Source organism: Peromyscus californicus, unplaced genomic scaffold (assembly GCF_007827085.1).
Source record: "Peromyscus californicus insignis strain IS unplaced genomic scaffold, ASM782708v3 Scaffold_7__1_contigs__length_154581171, whole genome shotgun sequence".
Lineage (NCBI taxonomy): Eukaryota > Metazoa > Chordata > Mammalia > Rodentia > Cricetidae > Peromyscus > Peromyscus californicus.
In genome coordinates, this window is record NW_026294595.1 from 110020421 (window position 1) to 110048017 (window position 27597).

Genomic DNA, 27597 nt, shown 5'->3' on the forward strand with positions numbered 1-27597 from the left:
GTTGAAAATATTTTTGGTGCCTTTGACCTGGGTCTTTTCTCTTTCCTCTAGTCCTATTATTTTTAGATTTGGTCTTTTCGTGGTGTCCCATATTTTCTGGGTGTTTTCTGCTTAGGTTTTTAAATTTTTAACATTTTCTTTGACCGAGGTATCCACTTCTTCTATTGTGTCTTCAGTGTATGATATTTTCTCTTCCATCTCTTGTATTCTGTTGGTGAGACTGGCCTCTGAGGTTCCTAAATTTTTCATTTCCAGATTTTCCACAGTTTGGGTTTTCTTTATTGTTTCTTTTCTTTTTAGGTTATCCAAAAGACAGGGTATCTTTGTGTGTAGCCCTTGAAATCCTGGAACTTACTTTGCAGACCAGTATAACAGACTGACCTCGAACTCACAGAGATCTGCCTGCCTCTGCCTCTCAAGTGCTGAGATTAAAGCTGTGTGCCACCACGGCCCAGCTTGGGTTTTCTTTGTTAATTCTATTTCCATCCTCAGGTCTTAAGCAGTTTTATTCATTTCCTTTCACTATTTATTTGTGTTTTCATAGATTTCTTTAATAGATTATTCATTTTCATTTTTATTTAAAGACCTTTAACATATTCTTAAAGGCTCTTATGAGGTCCTTCCCTTGTGTTTTAGCTATGTTGCATTTTTCAGGGACTGCTGTAGTAGGGTTGCTGGGCTCCAGTGGAGACATATTGCCCTGGTTGTTACTGAGTGAGTGTGCTTTTAGGCTGGCATCTAGGCACCTAGGTTTGAGATTATTGTAATTCTAAGCTCTGATATCTGGCCTTTCTTTGTTCAGTGGGTGTTTTGTTCCTTGGTTTCTGTTGCCCCCTCCGCATCTTAGGAGAGTGCAGTGACTCTGGGTTGCCTGGTAGGGAATGCTTCTGAGTTCCTACCAGGTGTGGCCACTGGGGATTCCAGATACAGTGTATTTCTAGGTATTGGGAGCTGACACTTTGGAATGGGGATGAACCATGAAGTGGGAAGGGGTCAAGGATCCACATAAGGAAGGAAAGCAGGGTGTTCCACCACTGTCTGTAGGCAGATTTTTCATGGGGACTGTCAACTCCCCAATAATGACACACAGACTTATAATTAATATGAAAGCCTGGCCAATAGCTTAGGCTTGTTTCTAACTAGCTCTTATAACTTAAATTAACCCATTTCTATTAATTTGCTTTCTACCTCATGGCTTTATTACCTTAACCCTGTATTGCCCATCCTTCTTGCTCTGGGTCTTCTCTATGTCTGACTAGCAACTCCTCCTTTCTTTTTCTCAGAGCTCTCTCTGTCCAGAAGTCACTGCTATTCCTGCTGCCTAGCTATTGACTATTTAGCTTTTTATTAAACCAATCACAGTGACATATCTTTACATAGTGTAATCAAGTATCTCGAAACAAATGTTTGCTTTGTTCCCTGGAAACAGGCAAGGGAGAAGAGACCACAGTGGGTTGTCTGCTATAGATCTGGGAATGAGACTAGGGGATTAGTCTCATTAGGGCATTAGGAGAGAAGGGAGAACTTTCCCTGATCTACTTGCTTCTCAGTCATGCCTGGCTGGTGGGCACTTAGGAAATGCATGCTGGAGTTGGGGGCTGAGACAAAGGAGCAGATAAGGAGGGAAGTTGGAGAAGAAGATCTTTGTGATCCACTGGAGATGAAGGCAGAGAAAGGGGAAGCTGCAGTGTGTGGGGGGGGGCTGCTACAGAACTGGAGATGAGACTAGGGGATTAGATTTGGAGGTAAGTAGGAAGAAGTGAAGGTCCACAATTAGAGCCTACCTGTTTCCCTGGTCGGTGAGGCCTGTAGGTTCCCAGGCCTCCAAGAGATACATTTAAAGTAGATTTTTCAATGGTTAAATAGTACACATACATGATATATGTTAATGTTTAGTTTCTGAGGAGCTGGTTTTGTTTGTTTGTTTTATTTTGTTTTAAGATAGTCCTAGACAGCCTAAAACTCACCGTGGAGATAAGAATGAGTTGACTTCAAAGAGATCTGTCTGCTTCTGCCTCCCAAGCACTGAGACAAAGGTTTATACTGTCATGCCCAGTTCATGTGAATTTATTTTACATTTTAAGTAAAAGACAAAAATTAAATGAAAAAAATTAATGTGACCAGAAACCTGAACACCAAACCATATAAGTACAAGCTATCTGAAGAATACAGTGCAAGGAAGTGTAAAGTAAACAGAAGAGAGCATGGCCTTTGCTGCTCTGTTAGTCAGCTGCAGTGAGCTTGGTGGCCATATTTCCATAATGGAATTTCTGCTTGGAGCATTCCAAATAGACAAAGGGTTTCTGTGCCTTCTAAACCAAGTGTTTGCATGCTTATTTTCCATGAAGAGAAGATTTGAATCTGGTAATAGGGAATACCATTCTCAAGGGAGTTTTGTGTTGTTTATTCATGTAATGTCATATGTTTATAAATGTCCCTGCCCCAGTCACCAACTGCTTCTTCCTTGCTTAGTTGTCTGAATGCAGATCTAACTATGCTTGAAACAGGAATGCAGAGTGACCCCTGCCTCTCCCAGACAAGATGGTCATGGATGCTTTAGTTTGGAGACTAATGCCTTTTTAATCACTTACACTCTTTAGAAAAATCAGTGAGTTATAATTAGCAGGAAAATTAAGACAGCTATATTGGTACTTTTGATAACAGAATATAGTCCTCAAGATTCAATGGACATCCGTGAATGAAAGCCACTTTTTGCTTAAACTACAAAACATAAAAAAAACCAGTTTGTTTCTGCTCTTACTCCTTTGTAAAGAGCAAGTGTGTAAGTGTTTGTTGAATAATTTAACTGATAAACAGCAGAACACAGTATTAGCAGGTATTCCAAGTTCTACCCTTCTTTGCCATTGAATCCTCCTTTTAAATTACTTATAGGCTGTACTATATAAATGCCTCCCCATTTTATTTCAGTTCAACCATAAAAAACTGAAGCTGTGTAATACCCATTAGTATCTGATCAGAACCTATGGAGTTAATGGTTTGAGAATTAAAATAAACTCACTGTTAGGATGGCACAACAATTTGCTTTTAAGCAAAGCATTACAAGTTCAGGTACAACGAGTTTTCCTCCAAGTAGAAACAGGATACTGTTGCTTGTATCAGGAGGAATAACTCTATTGTGTTTCGAATGTTGTTTCATTTTAAATCCTGACACAATCCAACTATGTTGGAACATTATTAATACCAGGAAGCAGGCAGAGTGTGACAGGGTTCTGAGCTTTCTAGTCCTGCAAACTGTAATATTAGGAGGCAATGCTCCTTCATTGGAAAACAACAGGAATGCCAATTGGACTGAAACAGAGAAAAGGATGTACTTATCCAACAAGCAAAGAGTCTGGGTTTTAGTGGCTCTGCACATGAGAATCCAGGAGCTCAAATAATGTGATTGAGAATTTTCTTTCCTCAAGGACCACATGGTTCCACTTACACGCAGAATCTAGAAGGTGATTTGTTGGAAGCAGAGAGTGCAATGATAGTTGCCTGAGGCTGAGGAATAATGTGATGATTAGAAAGTGCCCAAATACAAGTTAGGAAAGCTAAGCGTTAGTGACGTACTGATGTCTAGAATAAATGATAATGTACTGCTTATTTTAAAATAGCTATGAGAAGAGATTTTCAAACTGTGAACCACAAAACCAAGGACCCGAGGCCATGGGTCTGTTGATTTGCTTGAGTTCGTCACCCTGCAATCCAGCCATATAGCAAAACCTCACATTGCCCAGGGGTACTGGGTACTGGGGAGATGGTGTTGTATTCTTCAACTGGATAACTACTGATCGGTAGCCCTTATTCTAGGAATTCATGCAAGCAACCAAAATTAACCTCAGTGAGACACAAAATCAAAAAAGACATCAAAGTAAGAGGGGACCTTACTTAGGGAAATAGAGTTTCCATGGGGGAAACTGAGGCTAATTATAGAGAGAATAAAAATAATCAAATGTTCAGTATATACACTTATGAAACTGTCAAATAATTTAAAAGTGAAAATAATAATATTAACATCAGATTGTTTTTACAAATATATAATACACAGTTTTTTATATATTTGTTGCCAATAGAAAACAGTTATCTTTCCCCACCTCTCATCATTTTCTCTGCATTTATTGTAGCTCTTTGGGAGATTCTCTGAAGTACCATGATAGCTCCAGGCCTACCAACCAACATATCCCACTGTAAAGAAATTATTTTCACTCATAGCTCCATCAAAAGTCTCAGAATCCTGGGCCAGTCTAGGTCACCCAAGGCTGCTCTTGAGTTAAAAGTCATTGTGTTCAGGAGGATCAAATAAAATAACTAGACACATGATTCTCCCTAGAGTCAATGCATGGTCATCTGTCTAAACCATCTATCATGTGACCTGATAATGGAGGAGAAGGTCCTCAAAGTTCAAGCAAGTGAAGCTCATTAGACACAGGAGAGATGGTTGCAAGGCAAATAAAAAATAAAAGAATCAACATTATGGTTTGAATCCTTTTTTTTTTTTTTTTTGCTTTTTGAGACAGGGTTTCTCTGTGTAGCTTTGGAGCCTTTCCTGGAACTCACTCTGTAGCCCAGGCTGGCCTCGAACTCACAGAGATCCACTTGCCTCTGCCTCCCAAGTACTGGTATTAAAGGCATGCGCCACCACTGCCCAGCCTGCTATGGTTTGAATCTTAATGTCTTCATCAGTCTCCTATTTTGAATGGTTGTCCCCCAGATAGTGGCATTATTTTAGGAGGCTGAGGAACCTTTAAGAGGTAGGACTGGGTGGAGAAAGTGGGTCACTGAAGGTGACCCTTCAAAGGTCATTTCTGCTCCTGCTTCCTGCGTACTCTATCTGCTTCTTGGTCTCCCACAGTGTGAGCAGCCTCAGCCACAAGCGCTTGTCACCCGTGAAATGATTCCTTGCACCGTGCTTTTCCCGCATTGATGAATTGAAGCTGGACCAAAATTAATCTTTCTTCCGTTTAGTTATCTTCGACAGGCAATTTGGTCACAGGAAAGTAACTAATGCATCCCACTAATATATCCCACTAGAAGTGGATCAAAGGTCAAACCCAGTTGTCACACTTCAGGCCACTTTATCCCCTTTGCCCAATACCACCCCTTCCATATCGTCTCATCTTTGAAATGATTCTGTGAAAAAAAAGTGCTCAGAGAGTTAACTACGGAGTGTGTGATAAGGCGCTGTGGATCATCACCCACTAAACAGAGTTGGCTGAACTGTTAACAAGTAACTAGCGATATTTACTTAATCATTTATGTCCTAAAAGTAGTGGGTAAAACTGGACATTGCTGTTACAGTTCTTGACTTACAGACATATTGCATTTAGCAAGTGGCAAATAAGAATCACTCAGTCATAAAACCTGGAAAAAATAACATGTTAGGTCTTTGGCCAAATATTTTTTTCTGGGTTAATATATCTTTTTATAAATGTTTATTTAGAATTATGATTAAGTTATAAACATAAAAATTTGTATTTGACTTGTTATAGGAGTTTCACTTGATTCTTATTTTAGTTTCTCTAAGTTTTCCATATAGATTTTAAAGTTACATTTCCATGTCAATATTTCTCCCTTTCTAGATAGAACTTATGAAAATTAAGGATGGCCTGGGGACATAGTTCAGTTGGTAGAGTGCTAGCCTGCATGTACAAGGTCCTGGGTTCCATCCCAACACCACATAAGTCAGGGACAGTGGCACTCCTATAATTCCAAGTCTTGGGAAGCAAAGGCAGGAGGATCAGAAGTTCAAGGTCATCTTTGCATACATAGAAAGTTCAAAGCCAGCTGGGCTACATGAATACTATCTCAAAAAATGTAAACATTATCATCATCATCATCAGCAGCAGCAGCATTTATTATCATTATTATCGTCACGTGCATGCTTCAGAAATCAAATGTCTGGCATGATGGCAGACTTAAGCAAGTCAACCCAGGCGAGCAGCTCTCCCTGCTCAGTCCTTGTGTTGTTCTCCTGTTCAACGAGGTGACACCTGCAGTTCAGTGACGTGAGTGTTCCTCTCGTTTCCCTCGGCACATCCTGCCCAAGCCTAGCCAAGCAGCATCCTCTGTAACCCTCCAAGAACTTCTCTCAGTCCAGCCATAGCCATCCTGAAAATCCCTGGGAACTGTTGCCCGATTCTGAAGTGCACGCTCCACCTTCCCTAGAGACTCCCCGTGTTACCATTCATGAAGTTTTTACTGGGGACTCTTGTCAGCAATTGATGACGTAGCCATTCCCATTTAGCTCTCCCTCTCAGGTCACAGAAGTAGCAGGGAAGAAGGAAGTTGCCCTGTGGCTGGGGCCCCTTCGCGGTTCCCTCTTGCCCTCAGCTGCTCTGGAGTCCCGCATGGACCCTCCCACAGCACTTCTCAGAAAAGAGATGCAGTGGCATCTCCAGCCATGGTTCTCGAATTTGCCCTTGATGAGACACTATTTTGTAACAAAATGTTACAAGGAAGTCAGTGTGTAGAGGGAATAAAACTGCCAAAAGCGCTGTGAAGATTAACAAGAAAAGAAGCTAATGTGTATTTGAGGGGGTGCGGGGCGCCCTCCCTTCCCCTCTGTCTTCTGCAGGCCAGGCCCTGGCTCTCCCCCAGGAGATGTAAGATGTTTAGTTTTAAAACTGCTCGTCTGGAAGAAATATTGACCAGTTTAAAGATCTGCCTCACAGTTAAGGTGTGTTGTACAGATTACTCGCATAGCAACTGAGGGAATAAAAGAACTGAATCGGAAGAACAGACGCAACTTCTCAAAAGACAAAGACAGATGAAAACTGTATGACTTGGCTGAATCTTTCATGCCTTAATTTACTGCACTGGGGAAGCTGCTGAAAGCCGCACTAGCATTTTATTGATTAGGATCCTATTTAAATTCCACCTATTGACTTTCTAGCCCCTGTGGAAGGTTAAGGAAGGATGGCATTGTCATTCCTGAGTGCATTTCAAACCCCTCTTTACTCTGAGTTTCTTGTATTCATAGACCTCTCTGAAGCATTTGAAATGGGCGCAGAATGGGGGAAACAGAAACTAATAAACAGACTAAACCCCACCTTTTCCCAGAATAGCCATTCTGTGCTTGCTGTTGCGTGGTAGACTGTACCTCCTAATACCTTCCCTCCCTCAGCTTTTCCTTCATTCCCAGAAGGCAGGGACTCAGCCTGACGGAAGCAAAGGCCCGACCCAGGAAGCCTGTTTTTTCCTCCTCTTTCCTCGGCCTTTTTTTTGGTGACCTCAGTGTCTGCTTAGCAGCTCTACTCTAGCCAGAAACTTACAGCCATATCTTGTCACAACTAAAATTCCTTTTGTTCAGAAAATAGCCACTCAGGAAATATAAAAATAGTAAAAGGCAAAGAGGAATGCCAGTCCCCAGGGAAAGGAAGGGAGCCTGGCAGGCTAAGACACCTACAGTATGCTGTGTCTTCCTAAGGCCTCTTCCCTCTTCACAAGAGACCTTGTCATTTTGTGCATGATGTACTGAGACTGAGCAAATAGCTCTTTTCCCCTTCCGTGTCGCCCTGCCATCAGAACATGATAATGACAGCTGCTGCTGTTACACCTTTCCCCTCTCAGCTGTAGATTACGTGGGACTCATTCAGTAAGAGAAACAGCTAGGCAGGCTGATCTGTGCTAAGCCACGGGCCCTTGATCCTCAGGACTGCAATACCCAGGGTGGCATTCACACCAAACAAGAGGAAGACACATTGAATGTAGGGAGCAAATAAGTCATGATCACAAGGAAATCAGACTGGACAGTCCATATTAACACAGTATTGAGGATCTGGAAAAGGCCTCAGCAGGGAAGCTGGAGATACTGAGAAGTTCACTGATGGATTTTGGCAATTCTGGGAGCTCTGTCTTAACTCTGAATCCTTGCAGTCTTTAGAATTCCAATTACAAAGCAATTATCTCCAGGCTTACAGATAGTATTACTTAAGACAATCCTTATTTTCGAACAATAGACAAAAGCAACCATGTTACCTAATACTGCAGCTAACATATAGAATATGAGCCAAAGATGTTGCATAGTCCTCTTGCTATATGCCATTGTTCCATATTTCTTTGGGAACTAACTCTGAAAGAAAAATTGGAGTCTAGAAACGTTTGAAATACAATCCTTGGAAGCAGTAGCAGTGTCATAGGACTGAGAACAGGGAGGAGAAGGCAGCTAGTGATGGCCATGTTTCCACTGTGCACAAGCAGAGCTCAGTTGTGGGACAAACACTATGTTAAGTATGTGAGACATCCATCCTTCACTGTTTTTGCGGCTGCTCTAAGGGAGTTCTAACTCCCAGGGGCACCCAAGTAAGCCCTCAGGTACAGAGATGCAAATGGAAATCCAATCATATCCTCTCTGAGACACTGATACAGTCTACTGCACTCGCCTCACCAGCAAAACAGATGTTCCCCTGATTGCAACAGTATAAAAAGTCTCAAAGTAAAAAGGTGACTGGGGATGTAGCTCAGTGGTAAAGCACTTACCTAGCATGCCTAAGTACAGAAGAAAAAAAACCAGCCAACCTCCAGCCTGTGAAAGAAGAGGTCCTCCATGGTGCAAGATATCCGTCCATCTGTTTCCTTTACCAGATACCTGATGCAAGGTCACAGAAAATTAAAATTTAAAAACTTGCACTGTGCATCTAACTTAAGAATTGCTGGAATTGCTTATAGTGGCAAAACCCTGTAATCCCTGGATGATCTGAAAGCTTTGTAGGAAGAAAGTGCCATTTCCTGCTCTGCTTCAAGAATTCTGCAGAGCAGGGTTCCCAAGAGGGACAGAGTCTCATGACACTTGAAGCACCAGGAAGGTTCTAAGTGCCTCATCAGACACTTGGGCCTGCCTTTGTGCTGCAGAGTAGTTGGGATTAAGGCAAGTGAAGACTTTGTCCTTGTAAAGGAGCATCCATTTTGACCCAGACATCTTGGTCTAGGATCTAGAAGACTTTGCCTTCTTTGCATTGTGGTCAGAATCACAAAAAGTGTACTCGTGGAATGCAGTAGAGCACGATCCCTGCCCTCTGAAGACTCTGCTCAAAGGCTAGATCTACACTCAGGCAATCCTAGGCTCCACGTGCAAGTTTAAGGCTACATTGAAAAAAGAAAGGGGACTGAGGATGACGTCATAGGTCAGAGTGCATGCCTAGCATGCAGGAGCCCCTAGGACTAGAGGGGAAAAACAGAGAATAAGAAAGTTTCCATCTTCATTTTGTTATTTTTAGAGGGTGTTTGTTTATTTGGGGACAGAGATTCACTAAATAGCCAAGGCTGGCCTGGAGCCTGCTGCGTAGCACAACTTGACTCAGATTTATAGCAATCCTCCCGCCTCAGTCTCCCAGTTTCTGAAATTATAAGTGTGAGCCACCACAGCTAGCTTTTAGACAAAAGGTTTAATCTAGACCCTGTCTTTATCTCTCTGTGTCAACATTAAGGGACAGTTAAATCTTTAAGCCAAAGTCTATCTGTCAAGTCAAATAGCAAAGCTTCTTTGACTTGCCAAAACAGAATGGTGAGGAGTAAATAAATTTACAAATGTGAGAATATTTTGAAAAAGGGAATGTGCTAAATCAAAGTTAGGTGTCATTATTAAGAACTTTCACACAAACCACCTCAACAAGTACGACTTAACACTGTAGTGGGAAAACAGCAGAGCTGTAGAGCTGAGGCGGCAAGGCCAGGGGCTGACCTTTGGAGACTCTGGAGCAGAGGAAATAAGCACTTTACTGAACATCGTCACACCATGTCTTAGCTTTTTGTACTTGTCCACAGCTATGGTAATAGGGCAGGTTTTGCAGTCCACAAGGAATAGAATGGATGATCCTTTTCAATTTAAGATAAAGTAAGAATGGATGAGAACATGTGTAGAATATACTAAATACAGGATTGGGAAAATCTGGATAAAAAATAAAGAAGCCGGAAAAGCTCGTCTATTATAGAGAATCTGAGGTAGTAGGAAAATTCGTGCCCAAGCAGAAAACAAGAGGAACATTTAATGATTATTTCTGAAAGCAGGCAAATAGATTTGGGTGAGCCATGAAGTGTCGATACCATCTGCACTTTCCCTGAGAGGAGCTAGCAGAATCCTCAAGGGTCATAGCACCAGGAATAAACATAAGCCAAGAAATAGCATCTCACTGCTGAGCTTGGAAGTGATTTAAGGAGGTGTTAAGCCCTTGGGCAGGAAGTGTTCCAACGACCTTTGCTATCATTACACAGAGAGTGAGGATTGAATGATGATGAATGGTTTTTCATCCACCTAATCCCAATGACATCCAAACATATGAGTGCCAGATCCTGCCTAATTGGCATTTGGCACAGCAGAATGTGTTTGGTGCCCATGCTAACTGGCAGACACATTGTCCAGTTTGCCCATCTCAACTGTGCAGTGATACATGTGGACCATCTGTCTTCCAAGGCAAAATTTCTCAGTGCTGAACGGCTTTGAAGATATTTGCATGTATTTGGCTTTTCTTACCCTTTTCAAGCTAACCTGAATAGTTTCTGCAAATCCCACAAACAATGTCACCTACTGCTTAGCATTTCTATTGTCCTATGTTGGCATAACACATTTTGTATTGTATTTTATTTTTCTTCTCCTAAATGTAAGATTCATGGGTTGGAGAAAGAAAATGCTGGAGGACACCTCTAAATTGCATGCAGAGATTAGAACATAATTTAGTCTGGAAAAGAATTTTGGACCTTGATAGACAAATTCAAATCAAAGACCCTAATCCTCACACCTCTGCCAGATGGGTCATTTATCTGCAAAAGCCCGGGCTTCTCCTAACAAAAAGATTAAAGTAACACATTTTAGAGAGATAAGTAAATCGTTGGAAAGACTCTTTTCCTGGTCACATTCAGGGCTATTTTTAGGACTGATGCAGTGTAGCCAGATGGAAGCCAACTGTCTATGCAGCAAAACGTCCCCTTTTCCATGGTCCATGGCCCTTACTCAGGACAGTGTGAGGAGAGATGGGTGCATAGATATGACCAGTCTCATCAGCTCCATCTGTCTTTGCACCGCCCCAGCATGAGCTACCAGTTCAGCTTCCACACTTGCCAGACAACTTGTTTCCCACTCAGCCTCAGTTTACTGAGCTGAAAATGAGTCAGTCTTTCAAAGAATGCCTGTGACTGGCATGTGGTCCATTCTCAGAGTGGCAGGTAGCTCATATTATTACCACTGTTATTACGGTTTAGTTTCTGACACTAGACCATGGGCATTGTCTTCCACAGTATCGAGACACAGCCTGTCCACCTAAGGCACAAATCCTCTGTGTTCTATGTTGTCTTGAGCAAGCCTCTTCCTTCAGATTTCCTGTCTATAAAACAGGCATGTAGGTTTTAGCGATCCCACAGCGACAGGCTGAGTTCATTCTGTATATGGTAAGGAACAGGAATGATGTGTTAAGCAGCACATGGGAAACAGATCAAACTGATGAACCTATTCAAAGACTATTTTTCCTCATTCACGACCCTGCCTGTGCTTACATATTACGTTTTCTTTCCAGTCACAATCCATTATCTAAAAAGAAAATCCGTGCATATAAACATGGCCAGCCATATTTTCTTTGCTAGAAACTCCTAGTTCACAAGTGATTCTGCACCGATTGGTACTGCCATGGAGGGGGGATTTCCTGGCTAAGCATCTATATTGGTTACTTATCCCACTGCTATGGCAAAATGTCTGGCAGAGTGACTTAGAAGGAAGGGTTTATTCTGGCTCACAGCTTGAGGATGCTCTCCGTCAAGCCGAGGAAGTCAAGGCAATAAGAACAGCTTTGATGGTTCCAGCTGGGGTGGCAGGAGCATGAGGCAACTGCCCACAGTGCAGCCAAAGTCACAAATCAGAAAGATGAATGCTGGGCTCAGCTCACCTTTCTCCTTTTCCCCTTTGTTCACCAGAGTACTTCATCCCATGGAATAATGCCACCCGTGTTCAGGGTGGGTCACACTTCCTTAGTTGAACTTCTGTGTCACATACACAGGCAGGTGTGAGTTTCCTAAGTGATTTTTAAAACCAGTAAAGTTGACAATGAAGGTTAATCATCACAAGTTCATCCCTTCTCAACTTGGCACCCAGCCACATCACCTTTAAATCCCAATACTCCATTCCTGGTCCTCAAAGAATCATGTCCATTTGACAAAGCAAAATTAATTCAGCCTAGCCTCAAAAATCCCCCATTGTCTTTAACAGTTTCAACACTGTTTAAAAGTCCAAAGTCAGCCAGGCATGGTGGTGCACGCCTTTAATTCCAGCACTTGGGGGACAGAGGCAGGTGGATCTCTGAGTTGAGGCCAGCCTGGTCTACATAGTGAGTTCCAGGACAGCCAAGGCTATGTAGAGAGACCTTGTCTCAAAAAAAGCACACACACATACACACACACACACACAGAGTTTAAAGCCTCTCCTAAGACTCAAGACAATCCTCTCTCTCTCTCTCTCTCTCTCTCTCTCTCTCTCTCTCTCTCTCTCTCTCTCTCTTTTGGTTTTTCGAGACAGGGTTTCTCTGCGGTGTTTTGGTGCCTGTCCTGGATCTCGCTCTGTAGACCAGGCTGGCCCCGAACTCACAGAGATCCACCTGGCTCTGCCTCCCAAGTGCTGGGATTAAAGGCATGTGCCACCACCACCCGGCTCAAGATTATAAACTCTTGTAAAAAATTTTAAAAGTCACATACCTCCATTATATAATAGTACAGAATAAAAATTCTCATCCAAAGAGAAAGATAAAATGGAAGGAAGACTGAAACCCAGTAGGGAAACCATCAAATTCTGCAGCTTCCTATTCTATATCTGGGATTTTGGTGGCATTATATGGGCTTCAACAGCCTTAGCTCGACCTGCCCCAGCAGAACCCTCCAGTTCTCTTGAATTGCATCTATTCTATATCTGCAGTTTTCCGAGGCAGACAATAGTTCTGTCATCCCCAACATCCTGGGATCTCTATTGCCACATAGGTCTCACTTTCACAGCCTCATACAATGGCATCTTAGGGCCTTCTTACAGGAAATCCAATCCTGTCACATAATTGTTTGAATCAGTGGACTTCCAGAATCTTGGTCAAGTCTCCATGATCCTTTGTATCTCTCACATGCCTGCAAAGTCAGCACCGTGTGGACTAATCTGCCAAGGCCCATTGCCAGCCTGAAGCACTTTGTGGCTAGACCACAGCTTTCATGCCTTCTGTACATTTTGGCAGCCAAATATGAAAAAAGCGCTTCCATAGGTGGCTGGTATTGAGTAGACAACAAGTTTTGTAATGTTCTTGTTTCTATCTCCTCCCTTTCAAGTGAGTGTGCATGTTTCCAAGCTGGAGCCTTCAATGGGTAGAGTCTTAATCTCAGAGCACCTTGCCTAGAGGTCAGGACAGAATTCCAGGGTTCTCTTTCATGGTGATGATCTCTTTAAGAGTTATAATTGCCTTCTCCCCACCTACTTTGTCCAACTTTAAGCTTGCTGATTCTCCTTTCCTAGCTAAACTGCTCATTTTTCATATCTTTCTGTTCCCTCTCCCCCTCAATCTCCCTCTGAGCTAAGAACAGTGGCATTTACCATGCACACCTTGGATATTATGTTGCCTTAAGTTTTCCTCTCTGAAAAAGTTTAGTGCATGACCATTGAATTCAGCTTCACTCAAGTCTAGTTTTCATGGCATGCACAGCCTATAACTATGTAGGTTCCTCACCAGGATAAAGCAAAAAATGGCCTCCAGCCCATGCTCTGCTGTAGTCCTCTAATTCTACTTGGAAAGCTCCTGAGCATAGTCTCCACTCCACTACTCTCAGCAGTCTGGTCTTGCAAATTCCCACCAGAATACTCCATTCAGCTCTGTTGACAACATTCTCCACTCTACAGTCCAAATTCTATGTTCCTCCTACAAACAACATGATCAGATTGATCGCAGCAATCACCCCGGTCCTGGTACTTATTTTCTGTATTGGTGACTTTTCTCATTTTTGTGATGAAGTGCCTGACACGGGCAACATAAGGAAGGGTTTGTTTTGGCTCACAGTTAATTGTCTAGTTTATCACAGTGGTGGCTCCACCAGCCCTAGCTGTGGTACCGGCAGCATGAAGCAGCCAGTCACACTGAAGACAGCCAAAAAGCAAGATGAGATGCATGCTGGTGCCCACCTCTCTTTTTTCTGGTCTCCTTTTCATTCAGTCTGGGCCCATGGAAAGCTGCCACAGATTCAGGCGCTCCTCCCTTCCTCAGTTAAGCTTCCATGGGAACACCTTCACAGACACACTCAGAGCTGTCTGTTCTAGGTGGTTCTAAGTCCAAGGTAGTTGACAATGAAAATTAACCATCAGAAGCCAGAGGTGGGGGCTCATGCCTTTAATCCTAGCACTCTAGGCAGAGGCAGGCAGATCTTGGTGAGTTCAAGGCCAGCCTCATCTTCACAACAAGTTCCAAGACAGCCTGGGCTACATAAAGAGACCATGTCTTAAAAAGTAAAATTAAGCACGTCAGTTGAAAAAAATGCATACTGAGTGAGAAAGAAATGACCAAAGGACTCTCTGGGTACCAGACCAATACACCATGAATTCTATCCAGAGATTAGCTTTTAGTCATGCACTATATATTTTCTCTATCCCTGACTCATCTCATTCATGCAAAATATAATGGAGTATGGGTATCTGCTGTGCTCAGAAATTTCATTATAAATGAGAAGCATCCACTTGTGTTAGGTGGTCTTTATTGAAAGCCATATGCAAAAGCTTCTAAGTAGAAGATTGAAGTCTATGGATTTATTTCAGATATGTTTTTTACTTCTGACTTTAATAGGAAATTCTACCAGAGCAAAGGTCATTAAGAAGAATATGCGTTAATGGATCCAGAGCTTGCCAGGAGCAGTGCAATAGAGTGCACTGAACTCTTTTACCGTTTAAAGACTGGCTTACTATATTCCCAATTGTCCCCGATTCCCTTTTCTGGTCTGATAGCTTTTGATACCAACATGTCTAGGACTTGTATTCTGAAGTAGAAGGCACCTTTGCTATAGCAGTGTTCACAAAACAAGCAGAAAATGTACCTTTTTAGTCATCCTCCCTTTCCAAGGGCAAAAATATAGCATGTTTTGTGGTTACCTATTTCATAAAAAGGTTAGAGGGTCAGGCTTTTGGAAGATCAGAGAGAAAATATCCAGCTATAATAAGGCTTAGCACACAAATGAGTTCAAAGTCTTACAATTTGTCCCTGGAATTTCCTTATGACTTTTTTTTTAGATAATTGGATAAATTCTTCAGCAGTGTTTTGAACTGAAATGGTGACCCGACATGAGAGATTTAGGAAATTCAATTATAAATGTGCACATGATTTCCTGATTGACATCTCAAAGATTCCTCCCATGCCATCATGGATGAAGATAGACATCAAGGACCAGCTTGATTCAGCTATCATTATGTTAGAAACTCAGAGAGTTGACAGCACCTTTCACACCCAGCGATACCTGTTGTACACTAACATTCCTGTGAGGTTCGCAAGAGAAGTCATGAGGCCCAAGCAGTGTCCCAGTTGCAAGTTCAGACAGCCTCTGCCACTCTGACTGCATGGTATAGGCAGAAACATAGCAAGAAAAACCTGATAGACAAATTATCCGTATAGTGCCACCTATCGTGAGATGTTAGTCACTACTCATGTTCCACTGCAAAAAGAAAAAACAAAGGCCACAACAGTTCCTGGCAAAATAGAAGACTTAAAAAAAAATCCCTACTATATGAATCAATTTTTCTATAATTATTAAAACGTATTTTATCTAATACAATTAATTTTATCTAAAATACTAGAATGTATGTATCATAATAGAAACATCATGGGACTTCAAGATAACATAATGGAATGAACATATTTATCTAATTAAGCTACCTTGAGTCTACAATTAAACTGTATTAAGAGATAATTTTACAGATGTGATCTAGAAATGGTTTGAACTAAGAAAATAAACAATTATCTTAGAAAGTTGGCTGTATGCTTACAGCTGTAATAGATCTAAGAAACTGATCATAAATCAGTCAAGTGGCGTGCTGGGAACCATCCTGAGTTATTCCATAGAAATCATAAACATCTCAGGAACTGAAGTTGCTACGTTCTTGCAGAAGGAGTACCAATAGAGAATAGAATGGGGCTTGACAGCTGTTGAAATGTAGCCAGAATTTCTATCTGGGAAAGGAACAGACTAAGTGAAAATGACACAGAATGGGTGCAAGAAAAGTACCTATCTTGAAAATAAGATCCTAGACTGTTACCCGAAGAGACCCATGCATGCTTTCCCCATCCTGGCCTAGACTACTGGCACTAAACATTTATTCTTTGTGCAGGAGATTAGACAAGGAGACCTGAAGATGATCCATCACTCCTAAAGAGACAAAGGCAGGTCCTTCCACAGTGGTGCCTCATCTATCTCAGAGTCTCAAAGCCACTCATCAACATTAATTAAAATAACCCAGTGAATGTCTCATTCTGCCAACTAGAAAATATAAGTAGACAGTAGTTACTAGATGGAGGAGGAGAACTTCTTTTAAAGTAGGGATAAGGGGGAAAATAACAGCAGAAAAAGACAACCATACAGCAAGAATTAATTACATGTATAGATATCATTTCATCCTTAGAAAAATAACAAATATATTTGTCTTTGAAGTAAGAACAGATGTTGTTTCAAAAGAAATGTCAGCTATCAGAAATTAGCTTGTGAATATTAAAAAGAGCATAGAAGAAACAAAACACTGAAGGAAGAGGTAGGAATAGAATTGAAGAAATAACTGAATCAGACAAATGTGAAAAATTATATGAATATATATGTTTAAGATGCCTTAAAGTTTTAAATATGAGAAAATAATATTCTTGAGAAAAGAAAGCTTCATAAAAATAAATTTATGAAATTTATCCCAAGCAGGCTAGTAACATTCATACCAAAACAGAGAGTAAAGACAAAACCATACCAAGACAATCATTGTGAAATTTCAATAAATTTGAACCAAAGATACTGAATATAGGCCACATAACTGTTTTTAAGAAAGTGACATAGGAAGACTTCAATATTTCCAGCGTCCATGCTGGAAATCAAAAGATAGTCAAACAACTTTATAAAAGAAAAAGAAAAAAAATTCTACCAAGAATATTATACCCAGCTAAACTAGAAACTATGTGCACAAGTCAGTCTGAGCCATTTTCAGACATGCAAAGTTCAGGAAATTCAATACTCTGAAATCTTTCATCAGGAAGCTACTGACAAGTGTGCTACAACTAAAATGAAATATATATTTACAAAAAAGTAGGGCATAGTATGTGGAAAATAAGAGCGATTAAGAATAGAATAAAAGTAAAAGGAATAGGAATTCATCAGTTTCAGTTAGAGTAGGTCAGAAGGCTCCAAGAAAGACTTCAAGACAATGTAAATGAGAAAGCACTTGCATTTGAACACATTACAGTGAGGTTTAGATAACTGATGGACAGTTGACATTGTCCTAGATATATGCACAAATAAATTTGCAAATGATAAATAAGACATTTATTAAACTCAAGGGAAGTTAAAAGTTGTGCAAGATAATTGTTGAATCACTACATAACTTGGCTCTGAGTAGGGTACATAGCAATGATAATATCCGCTTTGAATATAGTGACCTCATATGGGCTGGGGGAGTACATATAAGAAGGAATGATGACCTCTTCTTCCATGATGGGAAGAAAAAAGAAGACAGTAAACAGGAAAATTATTTTGAGAACTAGAAATAAATTGACATAGAAGCATCACTGAAAGATTAGGAAGTCATTGCTCCTAATCAAGGAGAAACTGGGGAGCTTATTTCTGCTCATTGCCTTAAGACAAGTCATTATGAAAAGCAGCTTTAGAAATGCCATGAGTTTAGAAATCCAGTCTTGGTTTCTAGACCATGCTGGTATTTGCTCAGTACCCTCTTACACTTCTGTGTATGCATCAAGAGCAAATTACACAGGTGACTTCTTAATATTCCTTGGAGGTTCTGTTCACTATTTACACTCAATCCCTCTTCATGTCTTCCCTCCAGGCTCAGTCTACTGGTGATCAGAATTGGCCAGTTCTCCATCTTATGCTAGACCTGGGCAGCAGAATAGTAGCCCCATTTTAGGAATTAATGTATTATGTTAATGTATTCCCCAAGGGACTTAGGTCTCCCTATGTTGGCTCCAAATGGTGTAATAGTTTGTGTTCTCGTAAGGACTTTAAGGTGTATTATGTGATGGACATGGACAATGGAAAGCAAACCAGTATCTATTCAGAATTCATATTTTATATATATATGAGTGTTTTTGCCTACATGTATGTCTGTACACCACATTCTTGACTGTTGCCCATGGAGGCTAGCAGAGAGCATTGGATCCCCCAGAAGTGGAGTTACAGATGGCTGTGAGCTGGCCTGTGGGTGCTGGAAATGGAACCTGGGTTCTCTGCAACAGTAACTAATGCTGAACATCTCTCCTGCCCTAAATGGTTTATTTATTTATTTATTTTAAGTTTTGAAGGGCAAGGAGTTGATGGACACATACCTGATTTCTCTCACTGCATGGCGCATAGACATGAGCCTTTGCTAAAAATGTGTTTGTTGACAGCCATTAGCAAGAAGAGTCCTAGTTTCTATGTGAATTCTAGAAAACTTAGTGTTCCTGGATGGACTTGAGATGCATATACCTTTTTCTAGATGCCTCGAACATAAGAGTCATTCCTGAAAGTTTTATTATAAATAGTCTGTATGTGCTAATAAGACCCTGATATTGGAGTACCAATCAAAAAGCTCTTCTAGATTATTCTTTTCCATTTTCCAGAGTTCCTTTTCATGAGCATAAATCTTCCTCCTTTTTCTTGTCCCTCAAGGCCCATGGAATAGCCTCAGATGATGCCTTTACCCTGTAACTCCTCTAGGGGCTTTTGTACATTATATAGATGACTTACACACTGCCCGGTGTTACAGGCTTACTGCAGGGGTTTAAAGCACCTCTGGAAGATGTCAGAATGTCACAGATGAGTTTTGAGTTTCTGTCTTCCTGATTACACAGGAGGGCATCAGCAGCCACTGTCTGTCCCAAGGACAAGAGAGGGCCAGATAGAGGGAGAGTGTGGTGCATAGCTATGACATCAGTGCAAAACCATGTGACATTTGAGAGTTTATGACAAATACGTTGCTGAAAAAAAAATGACCAGATATTTAAATGGCCCATGGGTACCATCATCTGATCAAGCCACTTTCCTCTGAGGTCTCTTCAAAGATGGTTTCTCTCTAATGAAGTCAGGCCTGTTCTCCCTTTCTTTACAGAACCAGTTGCTCTTTTCACTGAACCTGGAGTTTCTTTTGAAGAGCTTCACAGAGCAGTGTTAATGTATTCCCCAAGGGACTTAGGTTTCCCTATGTTGGCTCCAAATGGTGTAATAGTTTGTGTTCTCATAAGGACTTTAAGGTGTATTATGTGATGGACATGGACAATGGAAAGCAAACCAGTATCTATTCAGAAAATGTCAGGGAATTTATTTTCAGCCTTTGTCATCTGGCCTGACATTTCAAACTTCATTTGATTTTGTTTCAGAAAACCATTATGTACCATTGTTCCCTATGGTGCCCTGATGTTTCATAATCATTCTGATGTGGGACGTTTTGTTTTGTTTTTGTTTTTTAATTTAGCTAGCAATCATCCCTAATATATTGGCCCACTTGAATTCACAGAACTTGAAAGCTTGAAATAAAATCTTAAGGAGACCTGTGGTTGGTTTGCCCTTGCATCTTGTCTGGTTACAAACTTCTTTAGAACGACAGTGTGTTTCCATTTGGTTGGTTGGTTGGTTGGTTGGTTGGTTGGTTGATTGGTTGGTTGGTTGGTGTGGGTTTTGCTTTGTTTGTTTTTTTATTGTTTTTTTACATTTATTTGTGTGCATGTGTATGTGTATAGGAACATGTGTAGAAGTCAGAGGACAGCTCTGCTACTATGTGTGTCCTGGGGATCAAACTCAGCTCAGGCATGTAACAAACCTTTACCCACTGAGTCATCTCACAGGGTCCTGTTTGGTTCTGTTTGTTTTGCTTTGCTTTGCTTTTGCAGTGCTGGAAACTGAACTCATAGCCTCAGAGCCTCGTCTCGTACATATTAGGCAAATGCTCCCCACACTGAATTACAACGTCTAACTCCATCCTATGTCAGTTCTCAAGGCTGTCCATCTTCTGGGTTCCTCCATGGACTAGGAAAATAAATGGAAGTTTTTCACAGTGAAAGACATTTTTTTTAATGCTGATACTTTTAAATCAATGACAACAGCATTCTTCCACTGTAGGTAACATGGAAGCAATGAAAATCTAAGAGTCCTTTCTCTGCCCCCACACCTTGACCAGTCAAAGGCATATTTCATACATTGTACAACCTGTGAAATATATTTTGAAATTGAACTCCTGACCCTTTAACTGACTCACTTTCTCTTATATGCACTGACTACTCCTAATTTTCACAGTGACATCTCTTGCCTTTTCCACACCTCTACCCTTCACTTGGGGCAGCAAAAATCTTGAATACTTGTTCCTGTAACTAGCAGGTAGAGCTCTGGAGTGGAGAGTGTCTGATCACCTACATTCTTGGGTATATTTTGTCTGACCACTCTGAAAAACTAAGCATTGTTCTTTTTCAAATTTAGATTAATGTCATCCAGCAAGATGTCTCATTAGGTAAAGTCACTCCCCTACTGCAAGCCTGCCTTCTTCAGTTTGATTCCTAGAACCTTCAAAGGAAGAAGAGAACCAAATCCTGTGGCACTCACGTGCCCATGTCTTCATTCATACACGTGCATACTCACTAATAATAATGAGTTCAATTTTAAAGTAAAGTTATGTAACTTCTTCCCTGAGGATTTTTTATTTAATATAAATAATCTTCAAAAACACTAACTCATCTAAACTCCTAAATTGTTTTCTGCCTGTAGTCTGTATTTAAATACTATGTTAAGGGTCTGGAGTCATATCTCAGTGTTTCAGCACCTGTTTAGAATGGGTCAGGCCCTTGATTCAATATTCAGCACCAAAAAAGGAAAAGCTAAATTAAAATATTTCTGTGGAACGTTAAAGGTAGAAGAGATGATCTAAAATGTTGACATGCAGATCTTTAGCTAGGTTTGTATTTAATTTAGCAATTTTGTCCATGTCTCTGTTTAATTTGGGCCTTTGGTTTGTTTTTTGTTGACAAAGACACTAGGCATATAGTCCAGTAATAGAATACTCGCTTAGCATGTGTGTATTCACATGTGTGCTGTATTCAATTCTCAGCATGAAAACTTATAAAAAAAAAAAAAGTAAAGAGGCATATTTGTTTATTTTCAATTTTGAGTTTTTAATTAAAATTTAAAAAGATAGATAGATGATAGATAGATAGATAGATAGATAGATAGATAGATAGATAGATAAAGAGAGACAGACACACACACACAGAGAGAGAAAGAGAGAGAGAGAGAGAGAGAGAGAGAGAGAGAGAGAGAGAGAGAGAGCTAGCTAGTGGTTCATTAAACTGGTTTTGTCATCTTCCAGGCTTTCTCAAGATGATAGATAGATAGATAGATAGATAGATAGATAGATAGATAGATAGATAGATAAAGAGAGACAGACACACACACACAGAGAGAGAAAGAGAGAGAGAGAGAGAGAGAGAGAGAGAGAGAGAGAGAGAGAGAGAGCTAGCTAGTGGTTCATTAAACTGGTTTTGTCATCTTCCAGGCTTTCTCATTAATGAATGAATACAATTTTGACACTCTTTTGTAAATTACATGTTGACCTGAATCATAATGGCTTCATTGGAAGATGACATTTGTAGATTATGTAGCCTCCATTTTGTATTCAATACAGAAAACAAAATTAATCACAAACAAAGTCCAAAGTCTCAACACAGGTTCTCATAAGGTATTAAAATGTTTAGGTATTGATGCTGACCTTACTTACACCTGGGCTGGAGAGATAGCTCAAAGGTGATGAGCACATACTGTACTGTGCTGGAGGTCTGGAGTTCGGCTCTGAGCCCCACATTGGATGACTCACCGTCACCTGTAAGTCCAGCTCTAAGGGTATCTGATACCTCTGTCTTCTGTGACCACTGCCTTATGTGCACATACCCATACACACACATAACTAAAAATGAAATAAACCTTTTTAAAAAGAAAACTAATTCACCACCTCTGTTCTGTTGACATATACTTTATTTATTTATTTAGTAAAACCAGGAGTTATTTATTACCAGAATATAACAGATACAAGCTGACAGCCTCAGAATGGAGCCCAGCCCCATAAAAGAAGGATGCTAGGTCACACCATCCTCTGCCAGTACAGTTTGAATTCCATTAGAAGGAATGTACACAAAGCTTCCACTAACCTGGTAACTAGAGTGAATGCTTACTGCCTGGCATTCACTCACATCCAGAAGTTCTACTGCCATCCTTTCCTGCCATGGAGTTTAGTTGCCCTAAGGGATTGTTCCAGTGGGAGACAGGGTTGGATGAAACTGCCATCTGCATGGGATGTAAACGCCAAATACTCCCGTCCTGGGTGATCTTCCACTGTCAGAGCAATTTGTTTTCTAATCTGAATGACCCTAATCCTGTGAAAGAATGACTTTGACTAGGTGCAGAAGCATCATGGGAGAACCCAAGGATGGCAGAGCTGGGAATGTACACACCTTTCTGCCAGTGCCTTCTCCTCAAGGGTGGGCAGTAGCGCTTTCTGCCAGACTGGAAGCTCTTTGAAGGCAGAGTCTGTGCCTGCATTTCCTGTGCTGTTTGTCTGCATTTCCTGTGCTGTTTGTCTGTGCATTTAACACATGGCAAGTTTTAAACAAATTGTTAATTGAACAGAAGGTGAAGCAAGAAAAAAGAAAGAAAAGGAGGAAGGAAAGGATGGAGACTAGGTGGAGTAATGTTTACCAAATTAGAATAATCACAGAAAACTAGAAGATTGGGAAAAATTGGATCTTTTATGAAATTTTGCCTCAAGAGTTTTATATTCCAAAATATTTTTTAAACCATCTGTAGAAATAGCTTTGGCACTAAGCTAACTGGTTTACTTATGAGATGCATGATCAGTCCAAAGGGATGTATGCATTCCTCCAAGGCATGTTTAACAGAAGGCTCCAATGGCAGATGGTCTTTCTGATGGCCACATGACCAGGAAGGTCCCTACATTATGTGATGGCTATTTGGATATATAGATGGTGGTTTCTGCTAAAGACTGATCACACACAAGCATAGCCTGCAGGTGGGTCACTGCTGTAGGTCACAAGCATGCCAACTAAAGCCTTTATATCATATTTTTCATCTCTAATTAAGAGACTTTCCTGGTACTTCTCACTTTTTATGGGAACTATCAAGACCCATATTAGAGTACATTTTTAGCTGTTTGTGATGCAAATATTTGTTTCTATTTAAACATTTGTTTAGAAAGATGTTTCTTTCAGCTCTGGTAAAATGGTTTAGCCAGTGCTTTCTGAGGAAGCCTGGTGGCCTGTGTCCAACTCCTAGAGCTCATATAAAGATGACAAAAAAAACAAAAACAAAAACAAAAAAACAAACACTCCACAGAATTGTCCCCTCACACCCACATGTTCCATGACATATGCACCCACCCACCTGCATTATGGATGCACACAGGCAATAATGATGATGATAAATAAAAATGTAAAGAAAATGTTTCTTTGATACAATAGCCCCTCTCTTTTAGAGAGCCAATAGTCAAGCTTTTATTGATTGATGGATTCATTCATTCATTCTTGAATAATATTAACATTGATTTAACTGTAATATTCCCAGAACTTTGGTATAGTTATCTTGAAAATATATTAGATGTGAAAAAAATAGTGTGGTAAAATGTCATGTTTAATTCTGCCATTCATAAATGATACACCTAAAGAATTTTAGTGGTCTGCATTAAAAGTTTTGATGACATGTATAGTCTGAATCAACAGATCTGTTTCTGCCAGTATAGCCTGCAGAGGGAATTAAGTTTACGTATAAAGATATGATTACTGTCATAGCATTTAATGCAGTGTCATTTATACTTACAAAATATTTAAAACAAATTTAATAACCAATAATAATAGACTGTTATTTAATATTATATTTTTATCTTTCATAATATATAAAATATAAGCAGGTATATTTATCATGAGTTCAAGTTAAGCACCAATTTTAGAGAATTTACTGTGATTAAATATTTATAATGTATTTTTCATTTAATTCAGAAGAAATCACTGTACTGTATTGTGTGTGTGTGTGTATTTACACAGTATTAAAACACACACACACACACACACACACACACACACACACACACACACACACACACATCTCTTTGATGGCACACAGCAAAGCTCCCAAAGTACATTCTTCTGAAGGAATAGTTAGTTATATGTGTTTGAAAAGGATTTTTTTTCCTCTTTGCTTACCTCAGTGCCTAAATTTCTTCAATGAGATTAGGACTTTTAGATTAACACAAAACTGTTCTAACAAGAAAATAAGATATGCTACCCCCAACTTTGACTAACATCACCTTCATTTCCCATTTATTTGTTGTTATTTTGAAGCTTTGCCTGTTAGTGTTGACAAGCAGGCTGTGGTGATGGCGCTCTGTGGGCTTATGAGACTGCTGAGCTGGAAATGAGGGATTATCTCAGTCCTTTAAGGCAGCCTCAAATTGTCCTCTGTAAATATGTATAATTTCTGTCTGCCAAGTATACTTCAGTAATGCTGAAATCAAAAGATGGTCTCAATATTTAGCTAGATCTACCTCAAAAAGGTATAAGAAATGAAAAATTTGTGAGTTGAATCACAAAGTGAAAGTCATATTTTTCTATCTCAAGTAAACTTGCAAATAAAATTCAGAGTTCTTCCTTTCTGTGTTCTCTGTTTGCTATGTAAAGCAAAAGTCATTTGTTGTTATTTTTATATTGTGTAAAAGAAAAATTATGTAAATACATAAAGTAAAAATATTTGTTCATAATTTTTATTATAAAAATAAAAGCAATATATATTCTTAATGGAAAATTTGGAAAACCATCTCAAGGTGATTTACCCAGAGTTAACTTTTTTGTTTGTTTGGGTTGTTTTGTTTTGTTTTGAGACAGAGTCTCTGTGTGTAGCTCTGGCTATCCTGGACCTCACTCAATGGACCAGGCTAACCTTAAACTCAGAGATCTACCTGCCTCTGCCTCCCGAGTGCTGAGATTAAAGGCTTGTACCACCACTGTACAGCAACCTTTCTTTTTTAATTCATGAATTTGATGTTCACTGTTATATTTAAAAAGAGAAAGTTTGTTTTAAATCCTCTGAAAAGCTGAAGAGACATCAGAATAACTACATCTTTCCTTTATTTATATGAAGATAATGGTAACATACAGCATGATCCTAGACAAGTGTGTGTGTGTCTGTATTAAGACAAAACTGTGTCCGCCGTCTTCTCCTTGGATGCTGTAGAGCAGATTTTGCTTGTTTGGGAGTGGATCAGAGCGGGCTGACCCCACCAGTCTCAGGATGCTGAGCCACTCACATGCCTCTCAATCCATTTTCTCCAGGGCAGATGTCAGTGGATGGATTCATGCGCTACCTGAGCGGAGAAGAAAACGGAGTCGTTTCTCCTGAGAAACTGGATCTGAATGAAGACATGTCTCAGCCCCTGTCCCACTATTTCATCAATTCCTCACACAACACCTACCTCACAGGTATGATGTGGTTTCTGACTGCCAAGTGGCCAGCCCCACCAGAGTTTACTCTGTAGTGTCTGTCATTGGAAAACACACACTTCTTTGTCCTGGGCAATGCTTCTGGGGATCTGGGTTGCCCTGCTGACCTCCCCAGCTGGAAGCCATTCTGTGTGTGTTTGTGAAGTTCTTTCATCCCTTTTCACAGTTCCTGTTGTTTTCAAGTCTCCTAGACTGTCCCTGCGTCTGATGTTTTCTGACTGAGGGGATTTTGTGTAGTAGGAGTGAGTATAGTGAATTTACAGCCATTTCCAGAGGGAATACGGCTCAGAGTTCTTAGTGTGCAGGGAGCCTTGCTCCATCCCCAGCACCACAAAAACAGGAAAAAGAAAAGAAAAAAAGAAAAAACCCATTGACAACTCCACCCACTTCTCTCTGTTGGATTCATCTTTAAGGGCTCTGAGACCCCTCAATGACTGCAGTGAGACAAATTGCTTTTCATTCAAGGTGAAACAGAACTTTAGACAAACAAACAGCTATTAACTAAATGATGATTTAATAGTAAATATAATAAAGTAAGAGGAAACAAAACTCTGTCTCCTACATTGATCCTAAACTGAGCATTGGCAAGGTTTTTGGTAAACCATCAAAAGAAAAAGGGGTGTTTTTTTGTTTTTTGTTTTTTGTTGTTTTTTTCTCTAATCACAAGCTTTAAAATGTTCTTGGAGAAAATTAGCTACTGGTTTAAAAAAAAAAAAGCTTTGTAAAAACCACATTACTTTCCCAGTTTTGTAATCATGATGTTTGTAAGACAGCTGAAGTCTGGGGTGTTACCTGGTGTTTGTGGGAGGTAGATAAGCCTCGTACCTTCCAGGTTGTGTGTGTGGACACGATAGTGGGCGGGCCTGATGTGGACCTGTTCAGTTGGTGCTGCAGGCTGGACTCACAGGGATACACATTAGGACTAGAGATTCAAGTACTGAGTATCTAAGAAAATTCCAGGCTGCAGAAAGGTGACAGGTCAGAGGTCATTTCTCTAGACTTCCTTAGTATACCCTTTAGACTTACTTAGTATATCCTTGGTACTTCCTTAGGTATATCCTTAACTCCAATCTCAAGTACATATTTGTTGTTTCTACACTAAGTAAGAAACAATCGTGGGCAAAGATAGCAACATAACCTTGAGACAGCCAGAATGGGCTATCTCAGGGTAATCTACACAGTCCAGAACCTTCTAGTCAGTATTGTAGTATATGAGTTCTACAGTGAATTGCACTGCAATTTAAATGCTTGTCAGATTTGCACAGCTTGCACACTGATTTGTGACCTGCTCTGTTTTCGCTGGTGTTGTCTACTAAGATAAATCGTTTGGCTCATCCTAAACCTTTATTCTAGTCACTCATTGCCACCCAGCAAATCAGTCCAATGCAGAGGCAGAAAGTAAATGCTCACACGATGTTGGGAATTTAAACAGTGAAAGAGGTCACAGCATATCTGTGTCCTGATGTGTCTTAGATTTCTCCTGAGAATAGAATGGGGAAGTGAGAGATGACATTGTTTCTATGACAGAACCTTCTGTTACCATCTCCTACGTGTCTGCCAGTTCAACTGTAATGACTCAGTTAACGCTATGAACCTGTTCCCTAAAAGAGAGTCCGTTATAGCTTGGGCTTCCCAATATCATGGCAAACCCAGGGAAGGCGGCCTTCTTACATGCACTCTGGGCTGCCGAAACTAATGCCCAGAAATCAGGAGGAAGTTTAACTATCTATTGCAATTTACCTTCTAGAGCTTAGCGAGGTTCATTTTTTCTGTACTTATTGGAAAAGTAACAATTCTACCCAGGTCTAAAGAGAGGGGACATGGTCAGGCCCTCAATGAGAGAACCTCAAAGAACTCTCAGCCCTGTTTGAAA

The 27597-nt window shown here is 40.3% G+C and overlaps 1 protein-coding gene across 2 annotated transcripts in view; it reads left to right on the top strand.

Annotated features, from left to right (window-relative positions):
• Plcb1 (phospholipase C beta 1) overlaps nt 1-27597 on the top strand; it is a 714140-nt gene that overhangs the window by 506688 nt on the left and 179855 nt on the right. For both annotated transcript variants that reach the window (XM_052724082.1, XM_052724081.1), the window contains exon 10: nt 25557-25703. In XM_052724082.1, the coding sequence (XP_052580042.1) occupies nt 25557-25703 (147 nt within the window). The remainder of the gene's footprint in view (nt 1-25556; nt 25704-27597) is intronic.